The 17,174-nt window shown below is 47.5% G+C and overlaps 1 protein-coding gene across 1 annotated transcript in view; it reads left to right on the top strand.

The window, feature by feature from the left end:
* Cdhr3 (cadherin related family member 3) overlaps window positions 1-17,174 on the top strand; it is a 98,297-nt gene that overhangs the window by 38,723 nt on the left and 42,400 nt on the right. Inside the window, 3 exon segments of the mRNA XM_051166152.1 lie at window positions 10,397-10,599; window positions 14,186-14,351; window positions 16,291-16,388. Of these exon segments, the coding sequence (XP_051022109.1) occupies window positions 10,397-10,599; window positions 14,186-14,351; window positions 16,291-16,388 (467 nt within the window).

Here is a 17,174-nt window from a genome sequence, read left to right as displayed (position 1 = left end):
CTGTGAAATATATCTTCATAAAAGTGTTCTAAAAAACAAATATGAATAACCCGGTCTTCCTGGAGGTGTGACCCAAGAGGCACTGAGTTCTAGAACCAGTTAGATTGCCAGTGGGCAGGTGGTACCAAGATTCAGGGAGGCCAGTCTCCTCACTCACCACCCTGCGGCCCTGCCAGGACATTGGCTTCATAGAAGACCCTCCTGAAGTCCTCAGGGCTGGTATGGAAGGCAGCTGTTCCTGGGCTTTAGAAGGGAGAAACATTGCAGACTTTCTTTACTTCTAACTCCACAAAACCTCTCACAGAACGTCACTTGGCATATGTTTGGAGTGAGACAGAAAGAGAGAAAGGTAAATAGCAACAAACTACAAAGTGAGTTATTAATTCCACAATTGTTTGAGCACTAACTATGCATCTGGAACCATGTTAGGTGGGAAGAATTTGGGGTGCAAAGAAATGCCAAGTTCAATGTGGGTGCTGGGGATTGAACGATGGTCCTCTGGAAGAGCAACCAGTGATCTTAACTGCTGAGCCATGTCTCTAGTTCCAGGGCTTCTGATACCCTTTCGTAGTCATACATGTAGGCAAAACACCAATGGACATAAAATAAAAATAAATTATATATATGTACATATATATATATGTACATACACACACACACACATATATATTACAATTTAAAAATAAAAGAAGAGAGAAATGTCAAGTTCCTTTCGCCTAGAACTTTGGGAGGCAGGTGTGTAAGTGCTGCTAATGCTGTGTGGATGCTGGAACACTGGGTGATGTTTCACTCCTGCCTGAAGCATGTGCCATTTGCATGCTGGTCCCATTGTGAGTGTGGCCCTAGGGGGAGGACCTTGTAGCCTCTGTGACTTGTGAGAGGGTGTCTCCTCCATCTGAACCTTGTGCTTTTAGAAGCAGCAGCAGGCACTGTGGACAGTATTGACTCTGGGCCTGGGAACTGGAGCTGTTTGCAAGAGAAAATAAGCATACAGTACCTTTCAAATGCAGGCCCCATGCTCCGGGGAAGCTGGGCTGACATGAACCTCCGTGGAAGCAGTGCAACATTAAAACACTGTGTAGTCAGGCTGAAAATTAAACAGATGTGAGTTTCTTTAATTCAAAGCCTTAAATTATTCTGACGTTTTCCATAACTTAATCTGAGCCATCACTTCAGCCTTAATTATGTGTAATAAAATGGATTATTTACAGTAACTAATATGACAGGAAAAAACTGAGGAGTGAAAGTTGGTAACTTGGCAACTGTTGTGTATTCCTCATTTTACCCAGCCAGGGAGTACCAAACACTTAACGAGGTCTCCCTGGTCCACCTCGCAGATGTCCCTCTGGGGTGAACAGGACTGTCAGAAGATGTGCACAAGCTGTCGCCTTCCCTTCCTTGTCTCACTCACTGCTCTAGTAATGCTGGCTGGCAGGTCTTTCCTGATTAACCCATAGGCATAAGTAGAACTGAGATCGGAAAGGTTAGGTAATTTGCCTAAGGTCACACAGCGAAGCCCTATGATTTTTACCATTTAGCTGCTTCAAACAGAAGTCTCTAGACTAGCATTCCCGATCTCCCTGCTTTACTCAGGAAAAGTGAACTACAGGTCAAAGTGCTTTGTCATCTGAGCCGCAAAGCAAAGGATCAGAATCACGTCTGTGAAATGAGCCTAGAAGTTTCCTGTAGGGTTCACGGGACCATGGAGATAGGCCATGTCAGAAGCGAGGGCCTCAAGCCAGCATAGTGACCCAGGCACCTTGGAGAAGTGAGAGGAGCCAGCCTTGCTGTCCTGGGTTTCTGAAAAGAGGACTGACTGACAGTGTATGTGAGGAGGTCACCTGTGTCTGAGCCTTGGTTTTCCCAGCCCAGCAGGGACTTCACTGAGCAGCCCCAACTCAATTTGCTTGAAGTGCGTGTGTTCAGTTTCCCTCTCCTGGCTGTTTTCAACAGACTTCTGCTAAATTGTCCTTCTTTCCTTCTTTTCTCTTTTCCTCCTCCACCCTCCTCCCTCTCTTCTGGTTTCGGAGCAGTATCTTCCTCTGTAGCTCATACTAGTCCCAAACTCACTATGTAGCCCAGGCTGGCAGTCTTCCCGCCTCAGTCTCCTGAGGGCCAGGAATACAAATGTGTGGCTGGCCTCTCACTAGCTTGTCTCCTAGCACCTTGCTTTCTGTCACCTGCCATTCTCCACAGCCAGCACCATTCAAGCTCCTAGAAATATGAATCTGACTAAGTCTTTTCTCCTTCTGTTCTTCTACTTCCAGACTAGCATAGCTTAGCTAGCACTGGGACTCTGAGAACACTGCATGGCTCCACCACTTTCTCTCTACCATACAGGGTCTGGGAAAGAGGTGGGGGTCAGGGGACCAGCCCGTCTCTCTGATCGCTTGGTCACAGCTTGTCTCTTATTGTGACTCTCTCAGGCCCACCCAGTCTGAATGCAGGATTGCCTGTGGGGGGCAGTTGAGGTTCTTCCCAGCACCTGGGCTTCTCTCTACCATTTCCATCCTGACAGAGGGTTTGGCCCCACCCCTCCACATCTGGGGATGCACATCTGAAGATGTTGGGCTATCCCATTCCTACAGCAGGCAGATACCCATTGTGGGGGAGTGGGTGGGGAAGATGGTGCTTCCACTGACCCGATTACTCTTCTCACTGCTCCTCAGCCGTCTTCCCTAAGGCTGCCAGTACCCATTTTTCTCTGAGAAGGTGGAGCCAAACTGTGTGTACCTCTCTTGGTACCCTGGCACAGTGCTGCCAGAGTCCTGAAAATGATGTAAAGGACCACATCACTCCCTAGTGGGCAGGCACCTGACTCCAGTACTCTTCTGCCGACCTCTGGGCTCTGGAGGGCCCATGGTGTTGGATGCATCTGAGAGAATTAATATTGTTGACAGTATCGCCTAGGACACTCACCTCTGGGCATGCTTATGAGGTAGTTTCTAAGTTGGTTCATTGAGGTGGGACAGTCTACCCTAAATATGGGTGGCACCACTACACAGAGATCACAGACTAAATAAAAAGGAGCAAGGCAGCTGAGAACCACCGTTCATCCCTCTGCTGCCCGACTGCAGATGCAGCGTGACAGCTGCCTGCTATTCCTGCTGTGATGACTCTGCCCTCAAACTGTGAGATAAAATAAACCTTTTCTTCCTTGAGTTGCGTCTGTCAGGTATCTTATTACAGCAACAGGCAAAGTAACTGACACAACACCAAAGACCACATTTATAGGTGTCTGCTTTACGGGAACATTTGGCCCCAGCTCTTAACTATTGTTTTGAGAAGGACTTTCGGTGGGTTCCAAGTCTGCGCCCTAGCCTTCAGTTCAAGACAGTAGAGAGCCTCTCACTTGCAGCCCTTGCTTGGGCAAATGACAACAGGCCTGGTTACAAGGCCATGGAGACTACCGTGTTCATGACATGGATGTACAGCTTTTGCTGCCATTTCAGTGTGTCATTATTTTTTTTCCTTTTCTGACTTCTCATGAGTTCTCTGTGGGGACATATGGATGAGGACTTTGGGGACAGACCTTGGGTTAACTAGGATGGGCTAGCTGGCCTGTTGGGTAGCAGGTTATCACACAAGTAGGTCATCCAGAAACAAACAGACCACAATGTTTAGAGTCTCCCTTAGTTACCACCAAAGCCTCTGTTTGGTTTCCTGCCTGGCAACACAGTCAGGATGGGAAGGAAGATTGTGGCGTCTAGAATGAATGTGGGCTAGAACCCTGGATGGGTATCTTGGCTAGCCACACACACAGGGAGCCATCCAGGATGCAGGGAGCAGTTACTGTCCTTGTTCTCCTAGGGGTCACCTCAGGTAGGAGCTCCATGACTTGTTAAGCCTCCCTCGCTAGGCCTGCTTGCTTTGCAGGAGAAGGCATGGCTGTTACAAGGCTGTACTCCTGTGAGGGCTTCTGTGATAAGTGAGAGGCAGCCGCGTTGGGGAGGCTGTACCCTGGGGTCACGGGTCCTGGAACAGACGTGCTTAGAGGACTACAGCAGGGCCTAGGCGTGCACAGACCTCACCTTGCTGTGACTGGCCTGTGTGAGGAGTCTCTCTGAGAACTAAGCCTGGGAAAGGGTTTCTTAGACCCTAGCTGTGTGTGGATACCAAGTCAGTCTTTGCTACAATTGTCCTTCTCTGAGGCACTGAACTTTGCAAGCCATCCTTCAGGGACACAAATATGGAGGGGCAACTGTCTCCCTATGGAGCAAAGGCCAGTCCTTCTGATAAAAGGGCCAAGATCCACCTGACACTTCCTATTCCTTCTCTCCCCTATTCAAGAGCTTCCAGAACCTTCTATGAGTTTTGAAGAACACCTTTAGTTTGGATTAGTGAAATTAAGCTTTTTAAATGAAATTTTATGTTTTGAATAGGTAATATATTCACTCATGTTAATTTGCAGGTTAATTTAGGGGTAATTTACCTCTTTGATGAATTATATAGTGAAATACTTAGAGAAGGGCCTGGAACATAGTAAATTCTCGGTAAAAAATAGTACTGATGATTTATGCTGCTCACTCCCCTAATCATAGTTTTAGACATTTGCTCAAATATTCCTTTCTTTCCCTCAAGGGCAGTCTAGTCTCCTTTATGTGGGTATTTACATCCAGATCCCATTATTTGTATGTAGTTATTTTCTTTCTTTACTTTTGTAAATAAAACATTTTCCTTTTCATCTTTTAGCTTACCTTCATACAATATATGGATGCCTGATAATCTATAACTAATAATAGCTGCCTTGCTATTTCTAGCAGTTTCTCCTTTAATTCACACGAACTTCCCAGGATTGAAGAGCATGGACACTGGTAGTCCTCTGCTCTGCTTGCCCTATGTGCCATTTCTTTCTCTTATCTAACTGCCAGGCCTGTCCTTCCTGACAGCTTTTAACGAATGAGAAAAGTGTACATTCCTGCTTCTGTACCCCAAGGCAGGATGCTAGCTTTTGGTGTAAGGTGGAAATGTTTTCTACACTTAGGAGATGGCTTTATCTGGATGATTAGTTCTAAATCAAAATGGATTTTTAAATCAAAATGCTTTTTCAAGATCCATAAAAATGAACATTTGATTTTCTTCTTTGATCTGTTAATAAAAATAAATAATAACGGGGCTTCCTCATATTGAGCCTTTCTGTGCCTGAGGCTGTAGCCTGTGGAGAGCAGAAAGCCTACAGAGTTAAAGCAGGCAATGAGAAGTCCAGGCTCTCACTTGAGATAAACATTTGAAGGTTCCCCAGAAATCTGAGCCTTTGCGCTATAACTATTTGAGTTATGAGGTGACACTTACTGTCACTGAGGGAAGGGTGAGGTTATGGATGCTCTCAGCACCTTTCGCTCAAACACTACCACTTGGAATGTCGTCATCAGGTGTGTAGAAGAAACAACTTGCACAGGTTTTCAAGTACTTGGATCCTTGGGATTTCCTGTAGAAAAGTGCACCCTGCTCTACTCTGTCCTAACAGACTACATACTTAATCATACATTTTTCCACCACTGTCAAGCCCTAGCTTTTTGATGGGCTTCTATGATTTCTCTTATCTTTTGTGAGATCGCTTGATTGTAGTGATCTCTCTAGATCTGTAGAGGTTTGGGGGAATCTGGATGTGAGGGCAGACAACGTGTGCCTGCCTTCAGCATAGATGGACAACAGCCTCAAAGTAAGCAAGACAGCCTCCTCTTTTCTTTCCTTAGGACTTAAGTTTCTTCGAGGCCCACATCAGGAGCACCATCCCCTAGGTCCTTCCCACTTGCTCAGGTTCATCGTAAACCCTCTTCCCACTGCACCTTGGACTGGACCTTGCTTCCATGCGTTTTCTATGCCACCATCTCAGTACAATACCCAACTGCTCAACAAGCTGGCATAACTTTGTAACTCACTTCTAATGTATCTGTCCTGTCTGTTCAACTACAATGTCAGGGCTCTATGAGCCCTCGCTGTCATGATGGCATTCCAGTATCCATTTGGTTGTGTTGATTTTCATCTTTTTCGAGTCTGGTGTATGTGTGGATGCATGCGTGCATGCACACTTGCGTGTGTGTATCTTTCACATTCACTGGTGAACATTCACCAAATGTAGATACTCAAATCTTCTACCTATTTCACATCTGTGTTTGACTCCCCATTTCCTACCAAGATGAGAAAAAAGATAAAAGTTTCTGTATGGGAAGGGATCATGTGTCATTCTGATAATGACTTACAAAGGAAATACCCAGAGAACAGAAATGAGACAAACTCTTAGCTGTATCCATGGGAAAGAGTTGAGACTAATGTCTTTGCACTCCATAAGCACCAAAGGACCACATGTCAGAACATGAAGGGCCCAGCAGAGGACCTCAGTGTATTTAAACTTGAAGTGTATGGAAGATCTCTACGTTTTCAGAAAGCCTCCAGGGCACCAGATTGTATGCTACCCCATGGAAATTAAGCACATCGCAACACATACTGGACCACTTTGTGGAGTCAGGTCTCTCTGTCCACCTTCACGTGAGCCCTAGAGCTCAGGCCACCAGGCTTCTGCAGCAAAGCCTTACCTGCTAGGCTCTCTCCAGCCCCTGTGACTGTTTCCTATCTCTCACCCTTGAGGTTTGAAAACTCAGGAAGACAGTCGCTTTCCAAAAAGTCTTTCTGTAGTATACATAAACATTCAAAGAGATTGCAGAAGGCTTCTCTTCTTTTTAAAGCTGCCCTCAGAAGAGCTTTTCTCTCAGCTCTCTTTTCCCCATAGTCTCCCTCTGTGGGGTTAGGAAAAGTCTAAAAGAAGCCAGTCTTCTCAGGGCAACAGCACTGAGACTCCCAGACCAACACATCCTTTTATGACAACTACAAGCTAATGTGATGGTAGAACCAACACTGAGGTCCACTTCTTTTCTTCTGGGTCCTATTGGAGAATTTCCATGAATTTGAGGCCAGTTTAATCTACTTAGTGCAGCTTGCACTGCAAAATGAGATCCCATCTCAAACGAACAGCAAGTTGGGCCTTTTCCTCATTTCTAGAGGTCATATTATGGAGCAACCAGAAGGGCCTCAATTAGGACTTCCCAGCGTGCATAATATAAGCCAAATAAACTCATACTGTCTATAAATTTCCCAGTTGGTGGTATTCTATTATGTACCACAAAATGGTCCAAGGCAGTATTTGTGCACGCGTCAGTGGTTTGTAATCCAAGAAAGTGCATTACACTAAAGCCCTTAGAGAAAAAGCGACAAGAGGGCCCTACTTGGTTCTGGCGCTCTGGATCTCTTGTTAAGAGGTAGCCTTCCGCTATGATGAGTCCCCTTAATATTTTTGCTCCATAGTATATTTTTTTTCTCCTGGAACAAACTATAGATTTGCAGACTTTGTCATTAGGCTCCAGTGGGTGTTCCTTAGCAACAGAACCGTGCTAAGAAGCTGTGCCACAAGAGAGTTGACACTGGTGCCCCACAGATCAGCGTCCAGCCCAGTCATGTGGCTAAGCAGCAGTGACATTGAAGGGTTCCTATTTCAAATCTCTGCCTCAAAACAGCAGCTTCTTCCACACTCCTTGACAAGGGAGAAAATGAAGGATCGATTGGGTATTTATTTATTACTAGTGTGTATATGATGGGGGGCAGGCCACAGCATACACATGGACATTAGAGAGCCAACTCCACAAAGGTGTCCTTTCCTTCCACCCTCATCTGTGTTCCAGGGATTGAGGGCAGGTTCACTAGGCCTGCATGGCAAGTGTCTTCTCCCATGGATCCATCTTACTGGAGAAACATTTACGGAGACAATCTCAGGTGATGGTTTGTTTTTTCTGTGGTTGTTTTTTGGTAATGCAGGTGGTGCGTTATCACTTAGCGTTGGGGGCCGGGAGGGTCAGCTTTCACCAGAAGCTGAGGAGGCATCAACTGACTCAACACCTGCTTTCAGGAGGAGGCCCCAGAGACCCATTCCCAGAAAGGCTGTGATTCAGGGGAAACAAGTGTTCTGTGCATCAAGATATCACAGCCGGCTCTGTGACTGCTAATCCATCTTCACGTGCCTTTTCTTTTTCCATGTGTTGGATGCCAGCAATTCTAATTTGAGTCTTAATTAAGACGCACGTGTGAGTCAAATTCCATTAAAGCCTCCTGCCTGGGCACCAGACTCCAAAAGAACTTTCTAGAAGACTAGCCTTAAGATGAAAATGAGGGATCTTAGGAAGGAGAGTTGGCCTCGAACCTCTGACCTTCTCTCTGCTACCACTTGGCTGGCTACCTCTAAAGACATCACTTTCAGCTGGGTGCCTTGGGGCATCCCTCAGTCTTACCTGTGGAGTGAATGGGTTGATCCTCTGAGTACTGCATCTCACTAATACGCCATGTTAGCATGCTGACACTTGGTTATTTGCCTTGCTATTACTGGTCCCCACCTCTTCATTGGCAGGGCACGTGGAGAATGGGGCACGGAGATTCCATAGTGGTTCTTGTTATTGCCAGTATCTCCAGTGAATGCTTCCTAAATATTTTTTTACTTCATTTGCATGATCCTGGCACATGACCCTAGCCTGAGAAGCGGTCACCAGAAGGCTAGGACATCTCTTACATGAATTTCAGCAGAAAGTGCATACCTAAGGAAAGCCTCCCTCTGCCCATAAACAGAACGAGCAGCTCCCAATAACAGCTTGAGGTTACTGGATCTATTGACTTCTCCCAGCATATCTCCTTTGCTGTCATTCAAAGTATGAGATTTAAGACAGAGTGAGGGGGTTGACCTTGGAATCGGGTGCCTTGGTTGGAATTAATCCCCTGCTTGGGTCTTCTCAAAGATAGAATCAATGCAACAAAGTCAAAGGGTCCATGCCAGCAAAACCAGGGCCTATCGGTGGGCAGTGTTTGGGGAATGTAGCTTCTCTAGCCTCTTCAGAAAAGCTGCACCCACGTTGGAGGCCCCAGCAGTCTTTGCACTGGGCCGTGAGGCTGTGGAAACCCCGAGTGACGCTTCTCAAGAGTCCCATACTGAAGCTCTTACCAGGTTTATATCCTGTGTCTTCCTAAGTATGTGGCACTAGGGACTGAACCCAGGGCCCCAGTGTGTGGTAGAAGAGCTCTTGTCTAGTGAGCTACATCTTCAGCTTTCTTTTTATTTTTGAGACCAGGTTGCCCAGGTTGGCTTGAATTCACTCTGTACATACATGTATCTTAGATTCCTCAGCTTCCTTCTAAGTAGCTGGGATTCCAGGCCTGTATCACTGCATCCCACTTCCGGTCCAACTCCATGCTTTTGCTGCTGTGGATGCCCATTTATTGATGGTCATGTTGGCATCTTTCCCATCTCTTCCTCCTCCTCTGTCCCATACCTTTCTTTTTAAAATTTTATTTGTTCACTTGGCATCCTGATCATAGCCCCTCCCTCTTCTCCTCTGGCTCCAACTCTCCTTCACTCTTCCCTCTCCCCATCCCCTTCTCCTCAGAAAAGGGGAACACCTTGCCACTAACCCACCCCAGCACTACTTTGTATGTTTACCTGTGTCCTGACTGCTTATAGGGACACAGGCCACTGGACTCAGAGGCTAGCCTAACTGACTGTGACCACCTGCCAAGGTTCTATTTCCATACAGGGTCTAATCAGAACTTCTGGGGTGCAGGAATCTTTGGAGGGCACTATTCAGCCCAAGCCCATTTGAGTCAATAAGATTATAAAAACACAACAGAATATGGCCTTTGCAGTGGCCAGATCTGGCACAGTACCATGGGGACCTTGGAACAGCCCCCAGTCTTTCCTGGGAGAAACACATGCTTCCTTAAATGGTACAATTCCGTATCTCTAGAGCAGCCTATGGAAATACGTGTGCCCTGTGCCCTTCTTCCTTTGCGAAATGAAGGCTGTATCTCATTGATTAACTACCCTAGAGTACTGACTGATTCTCTACAGGATGCCCCAAAACAGCCTCCAACAACAGCCATGCCTTGCCATTGACAGTGCTAATGGCTGAGGAAAAATCTCTCCTCAGCTCTGGAGTTCTCCAGTCATGCACACTCAATTCTCAGATGATCTCACTGAGATGAAGCCAATCCTGCCTCAAGAAGGAAAATAAACTTCCAGAATCTTCTGGGTCCCTCCAAGAGAGAGGATGTCATTAGCACGCTAGGGGCCTTTAAGTGGCTCTTCTTCTGACTCTTAACAAGGCTGGGAGGGAGGAGGAGGGCATCAAGGAGTGGGTGAGAAGGAGAAGCTTCTTTTCCCAGAGGCAGCACATTTCATGGCTGTTTCCTTGGCTCCCAGAAGACCCCACATTTTCACTTCCAGTGCTTAGTGAAAGCATTCAGCCTTGGAGAATGACCAGCCCTCTTTGTTACCACAGAATGAAGTCACAGACCAAGCAAGGAAGTCTGTTTCCTGTCAATGGCTTTGTGCTTACATCACCTTGCCTCTTTAATTCTACAGGAGGAGAAGCATTCCACCTGATCCACTTGCCTGCCACGAGCAACGTGGCAGAAAATGCTCCACCTGCCACTTTGGTGCACGAGTTTTCTGTGAATTTATCAGTATCACTGTCGCCGGTGATCACAGGATTTCCCATGGTAATCAACCCAAGACCCTTCACGGAAGCCTTCAGGGTGAACCGACTGTCAGCAACCAACTTTGAGGTAAGCTGCCTCTCACTTATGCCCCACCCCCAGTGTCTGCAAAGATGTGCACAGGGTTCCAGGAATCCACCCCTGGGTCCCCGCTTTAAGTTCCACTCCGCCAAGGGACCCTAGAAGTCCCTTGCTAGATGCCCCTCCAGCCTTTGCACTTTCCCTCTCTACTTCTGCAGTCCCCTTGAGCATTCTGAGCACCCCTGACACTGGGAGTTAGTGTGCACTGGATGACTCTGTTCTTTGGAGTGAGAGGGTGAATCTGACAACTCGGGTCTTGGTGACCTTGGACCTAGGGAGTGTATTCTGCTGTGGCTTTGCAATGGGGGAGGACTGAAGGAGCAAGCGTATTCAATATGCATGATGTACCCACATCTATAAGCAGAAAGCTCAATGTCTAGACCCCCAATGTGCGTGTTTCCTCTCAGATGGCTCAGACGCCCAGATTGACATACCTGTGTCATGCCAAAGTTGCTCAGCTCTCTAGTTTGTCATTTGAGTCTTTCCCAAAGTTATCATTTCCCCCTAGGGAGGGCCAACCTGAGGACATCTTTAGGATCCCGGGTCTGGACTTGCTGGCCTTCAGTATTCTCCTCTTCAATCCCCTTGCTCAACAGGTCTGCAGCCCCCTGAAAGTAGAACCAGCCTCTGCCATAGGTCTCTGAGGTCCTGTGGGACACACTGGGCTCAGGCCTGGTCAAGACTTGGTTGCTTCCATGAGGTCCATACTGGTGTTCTTAAATCCAGCTGATCCTCCACATCACTAGGGGAGACTGAAAGAAGCAGGAAGACCAGGGCCCTCCAGCTGCCCTGTGAGGCCAGAGCCCAGTGTACCTCCACTCAGGCACAGCTTCAGCCACCCTTCACCTCACCATCCCATGGAAGTCCCCAGGACCCAGATGCTGGTTCGGGGACTCAGCTGCTCAGCCTACTTCTTCTTGACATCTGGCTTGCTTTTAGCAGCTGCTGTCAGTCAGTTCCCCTAAGGCCTGCCAGCTGCTCACACTTACAGAGCGCATCCTATGTGCTGGACACCACTGGAAATGATTCTCACACCCTGCTCTTGGGATCCTTAAGGAACAATGGATGTCATTTTAACATTACCTCCTATCCACAGAGGAGGAAAATGAAGCACAGAGAGACTGCGTCATCTGTCCTACCTTGCAGTTAATATGTAGCAGTCTGTGACTAGAGACCAGGGCATCTAGCCCTGGAGCTCTCATTATTATTATTTTTTTTTTTTAAAGCCTTTTCATTGAGCAGTTAGTTCACAAGTATATGCCCCTACTGACAAGCATAGTCTCCTCAACCCAATAGCCACAGGCCAGGCAGGGGCTTTCTCCTGGAGTAGCATCTGTATAGAAAGCTGTGAGCGACCCAGGCAGGGGAGGGACAGCAGGTGGGGCCAGGCAGCAGCTGAGGAACTCTCCAAGGTCCTGTAAAGACCAGCGCCTTCCTCTCTTTCTTCCTTCCATGGCTTAGTCTGACTCCTCTTTTTTCTAGCTAACTGTTCTGAGCACTGTGGGCCCACAAATTTGCTCATCTTTGCTCAGGATGATGTTAAAGTCCGAATACATGAAGCCAGACTTACTGTTTCCCCAGAATTCTATAGCCAGAGTGCCTGCAGCCAAATCGAAGCTCTCCACTCCGTTCTGGTGCATCAGGAGAGCCCCTTCCCTCCCTTTCCTGACTTAGTCTCCCCATATATGAAGTGGAGAGACATTCACCAACCTACGAGAGGCAGACCCATAGACACATGATAAACACTGGTGAGAACAGACAGTTTTTTCCGTTCGTGTTGGTAGCCCCACAATTCCTTTGGTTGTAAGATGTAAAATGTGGACACATGTGAGAATTCTACTTGCTTCCTGTAGGGTGTTCCAGCTAGTTCCCAAGGGTGATGTGGAGGGAAAGGATCCCTAACTAGGGATGCGGAGCTGAGTAGGAGCTGGTGTATAAACGACAAGGCACTGGGCTGTCTCTAAAGGAGCCTGATCAGGTGGATGCATTTCCACTAGCTGGTTGAAATCAGCCTTTGCAGAGAGTGCTTAGTGCCTGAGCATAGCCCTGAGTCAGCTCACTCAAGCCTCACAACAGTCACATGAAGCAGGTGCTATTTTTACCCCATTACAGATGGAGAAACTGAGGCATGGGACAGCTACATAACAGGAAATCAAGCTTTGAAATCAGTCAGTTTGGGTCAGAGTCTGCTTATGATGTGCTCTTCTGCCTCACTTTCCACAGACAGAATAGATAGCCCAGCTCTGGACAAGTGGTTGTTAGGCTTTATACACAGACAGGCTCCCTGCAGACACTAGACCACCTTGTTCATCTCTCTACCCTCGTCCATCCTGTCTCCAGCCTCATTCATCTGTGTCTATCATCTCTTCTTGTAACCAGCCTAGATCTTGCAAGGTCAAACCCGATACCCACCACCTCTTCCACGCAGCCCTCTCTAGAGACAGCTCACAGCAAACTCTTCTCCCTCGTGACCCTCACCTCTGCTATAAAGTGTCAGCTGCTCACGCCGCACAGGGATGGCTTCCTGAGTTATAATCATGTGGGAACAAGAGCAGAAGGGAAAGGACCTCACATGGGGCCACACAGAAGTTCATTAGAGTAATAGGACCAGAGCCAAGGCTTTTACCACACAATGGTGAGTGCCCCGGGCTTGGAGGAGAAGAAACCCAGTCCTCCAGCTAGGGTTACAGTGCAGTGGTAGAGCACTTGTCTACTATGTATAAGGCTCTGGGTTCAATCCCCATTGATGGAGAGAGAGAGAGAGAGAGAGAGAGAGAGAGAGAGAGAGAGAGAGAGAGAGAGAGAGAGAGAAAATATGGGGGTGGGGCAGACAAAAAGAGAGCAGAGGAGACAAGAAAAGAGAAGAAGGAGACTTGGTCGTACATGTCTGCCCCAGTCTGACTTCTCCTACTATAAAAACATGCCATAGACTGGGTAATTTATGAAGAAAGTGTTTTTTCCTGTTTCTGGAGGCTGGGAAATCCAATGTCAAGGTGCTAGTAACTGGGCAGGGTCTTCTAGCTGCAGAAGGGCATAGTCAAAACAACACTACGGTGAAGGGACGCGGAAGAGAGTACGATGGTCCAACAAGGCCTGGCTCTGTAACAGCCCGCTCTGGAGATAAAGCGTTGATTCACTCGGAAGAATGGCTCACTCCACACCCAGCAACCCCTCTTACTGGTTAGCTCACACAAGCCAGTACTGTAACACTGGTCATTCCCAACACAAGCAGTTTAGGGGATAATTACCCTAGGCTTGTAGGAATTGTGTCCAGGACAGCTGAGGGGCCTGTCTGGCCCTTAGGATGGTAGGCTTTAAAGTTCTGTGTCTTTCTGTCTCCAGCTAATCACAGCAGAACATCTCCACAATAGTTCTCTTTCCTATGAAAAGCAGCCTTGTTCTGGGAGGGGCTTATGTTGGAAGGACTAAGGCAGAAAAGGAGTCACTGCCGCTGGCAGTGAGTGGGGATTGGTCACCAGGAGGCCGGTTTCTTCCTAGTAAGAGCCCCTTATGAAATGCTTGCGTGTACCACAGGCCTTTGTACGGATGCTGAGAGGTTCATGTTTTGTTTCAGGTTGTCACCACTGGTAAGGAACAACTAGATTTTGAAACAGGACCAAGAACATTTGATTTGCAGATTTATGTGAAGGATGATGTTGGTGTCACAGACTTGCAGGTCCTGACTGTTCAGGTGACAGATGTGAACGAGCCGCCACAGTTTCAAGGCAACTTGGCACAAGGTGAGGCATACCCAGACAGTGGCATCAGGGAGGACCCTGCGGGACAGAGCTGAACAGAAAAAGTAAACGAACAAGCAGCTGCTTCCTCAGAAAAGGCAGCTGCCTAACGAGCAGGGAAAAATGAAATGTCTTCCTCTCAGCATGCCCAGCAGTGACACCCAGCAGCTTTTAGAGCCTCACATCTGTGCTTCTCTCTGTCCTTTTCAGTCTTGAGAAGGATGCTGAACGCAGGGGCCTCAAATTGGAGTGTTTCAGAGGAACCTGGGCTCAGCCCACTATAGGCTTGTCACCATTTTCTGTACCCATTGACCAGCTGTCCTGTTCTCCCCCATGGACTGTATGGGCTCTGTGAGCCCTGGACCTGCCTTGGAGACAGTAGGCACCATCTAAGGACATGGAAAGCTGGGGATGTAGCTTGATGGTGGAATGCTTGCATCCCACACACGTGGCCATGGGTTCAATCCCCAACATCACAAAAACGTAAACATAAGGGTTAGGAGTGGCTCAGCAGGTAAAACCTGTCACTATTCGAGCCTGGCAACCTGAGTTCAATACCCAGCCTCTGCATTCAAGTGGAAGGAGAGAGCTGACCCACAGGGTTGTTCTCTGGTCTTCACACACATGCTATGGCATGCACATCCCGCACACATCATGCACACATGTGTGCATGTGCATTCACACACAGAGAGACATTAATAATAAATAAACGTAAAACAATAAAGATGAAGAAGATGGAACCTTGGGACACTTCGCATCAGATCTGCCATGCTCCAGGCTGTGTGTACTCTCTGTACAACCAGAACCTCAGGTGCACTGCTCTTGGGCTCTCCCTGAACTCACCATTCAGCCATCCATCCATTTCACCTAATGTCTCCTGGGTGTCTAAAGGGCCTCTCAAGCTTAGCAAGCCTCTCAAACCAAACTCTTCATTCCCATCTCACTCTATCCACACCCCCAACCTTCTCTAGCGTCTTTCCTATTTTAGTTGATAGCACTTCCAAGTTCAAGGTCAGCTCTGCGCCCTGAGGCTGGATCTGAATTCTGACCCTATCAATTACTAGATGAGAGAACTCTGGCCTTCTGATAACAGTTTCTCCTCAGCTGCCGAGTCCTCATTACACTATCAGAACAATTGAAAGTTATTTTGAGGACCAAGGAGGGGGTGCATGTGGCATCTTCAGCACAGTACCCACAAGGAATATCCTTAGCCACTTCTCAGAAAGCAGTGTGGGCCAGAGCCTAGAGTGGGTTCCTGCTGTCCTCATAACCAGGAGCAGTGTAGCAGATGGAATTAGCTTTTGGTCCCTTCCCCGTGCTTCTGGGACTTCCTTAGGTTCTTCCATCTCTTTCCTGACTCTATGGCTGTTTGTCACAGACACTCTCTTCTGCTGGGACTTCAAGTATGTCTTACAGAGACACTTGAATATAATAAGATGGGTCTGATGGAAGCACTAGGGGACTTCCCAACTTCCCTCTCATCCTGGTCCTCTTTCCCAGCTAACAACAGTCTGAGTCACCTCCCAGTGGAGTAGGTAAGTGAAGACTTGACACCCAGTGTTGTAGAGATCTCCATAAACAACTTGGTTCAAGTGATCATTCCCTGGATCTTACCATTTCTTCTTCTTCTTCTTCTTCTTCTTCTTCTTCTTCTTCTTCTTCTTCTTCTTCTTCTTCTTCTTCTTCTTCTTCTTCTCTCTTCTTCTTCTCTTCTTCTTCTTCTCTTTCTCTTCTCTCTTTCTTCTCTCTTCTCTTCTCTTCTCTCTCCTCTCTCTCTCTCTCTCTCTCTCTCTCTCTCTCTCTCTCTCTCTCTCTCTCTCTCTCTCACTCCCATGATGCCAGCATGCCTAGTTGGTTCCCTTTAACTGCAGCATCTAGATGGCCCAGTGTTGGAGGTCCCTATCTGATGAGACATTTTTATCCCCCCTTTGACTTGGAACAGGTTTAAACCTCTATGTAGTAGAAAGATCAAACCCTGGATTCATTTACCAAGTGGAGGCCTTTGACCCTGAAGACACAAGGCGGAACACAGCCCTCAGGGCAAGTATCCTAGGATGCTGTTGTCCACACATACTTTGGGGCAGAAAGCAGATGGTCAAGTCTGGCAGGTGGGCAGCAGGTGGGTAGCAGGTGGGCAGCAGGTGGGTAGCAGGTGGATAGCAGGTGGGTAGCAGGTCCATCTGGTACTCTAGGTGCATAGTGCCTTGTGTCTTCGACAAACTTAACTTTGCTGAATTCCTGTGCCTGAGTGACAGCAAAAGTATTAGAGTACCTGACATAGTCAGGCCTTGCTCACATGATAGGCTGCATGCCAAGGTCGAGCTGGCAGCCTTTGCTTTTAAACTGATACAAAGCTAACTATGTTATTTTAAACATAAACATTAAAGCACACCCCAAACCAGGTACTAACAACCTTGCTAAGAGACAGAATCAAGCTTGTAGCCAAGATGTTTTTCTTTCTCTTTAATTATGTGTATGTCTGTGTTTCCATGTGTGGGTATGTGCCTGTGAGTGCTGTTGTCAGTGAAGGTCAGAAGAGGACACTGGAGTCTCTGGGCTAGAGTGACAGTGCTTGTGAGCCACTTGACTTGGGTTCTGGGATCTGAACTCCTCTGCAGGAGCAGTACTTTCTCTTCATCTCTGAGCCATCTCTCCAGCCCCAGATGTTTTAAGTCTCAAGGGTTTTTGGTGCAGAGCAGGGACTGGGTCCCAGAGAGTTGTCTCCCTATTCAGTCTGAGACAACTGCACCCTCCTCTCTGCCATTGAAATCAGATTCCTTCTTGAAGCTGGTGCTTTTAGACCCAGGAACCCCAAGCAAAGCCTCT

The sequence above is a fragment of the Acomys russatus genome, chromosome 1 (assembly GCF_903995435.1).
Source record: "Acomys russatus chromosome 1, mAcoRus1.1, whole genome shotgun sequence".
In the NCBI taxonomy this organism is placed as follows: domain Eukaryota; kingdom Metazoa; phylum Chordata; class Mammalia; order Rodentia; family Muridae; genus Acomys; species Acomys russatus.
This window is presented reverse-complemented; position numbering and strand designations above follow the sequence as displayed.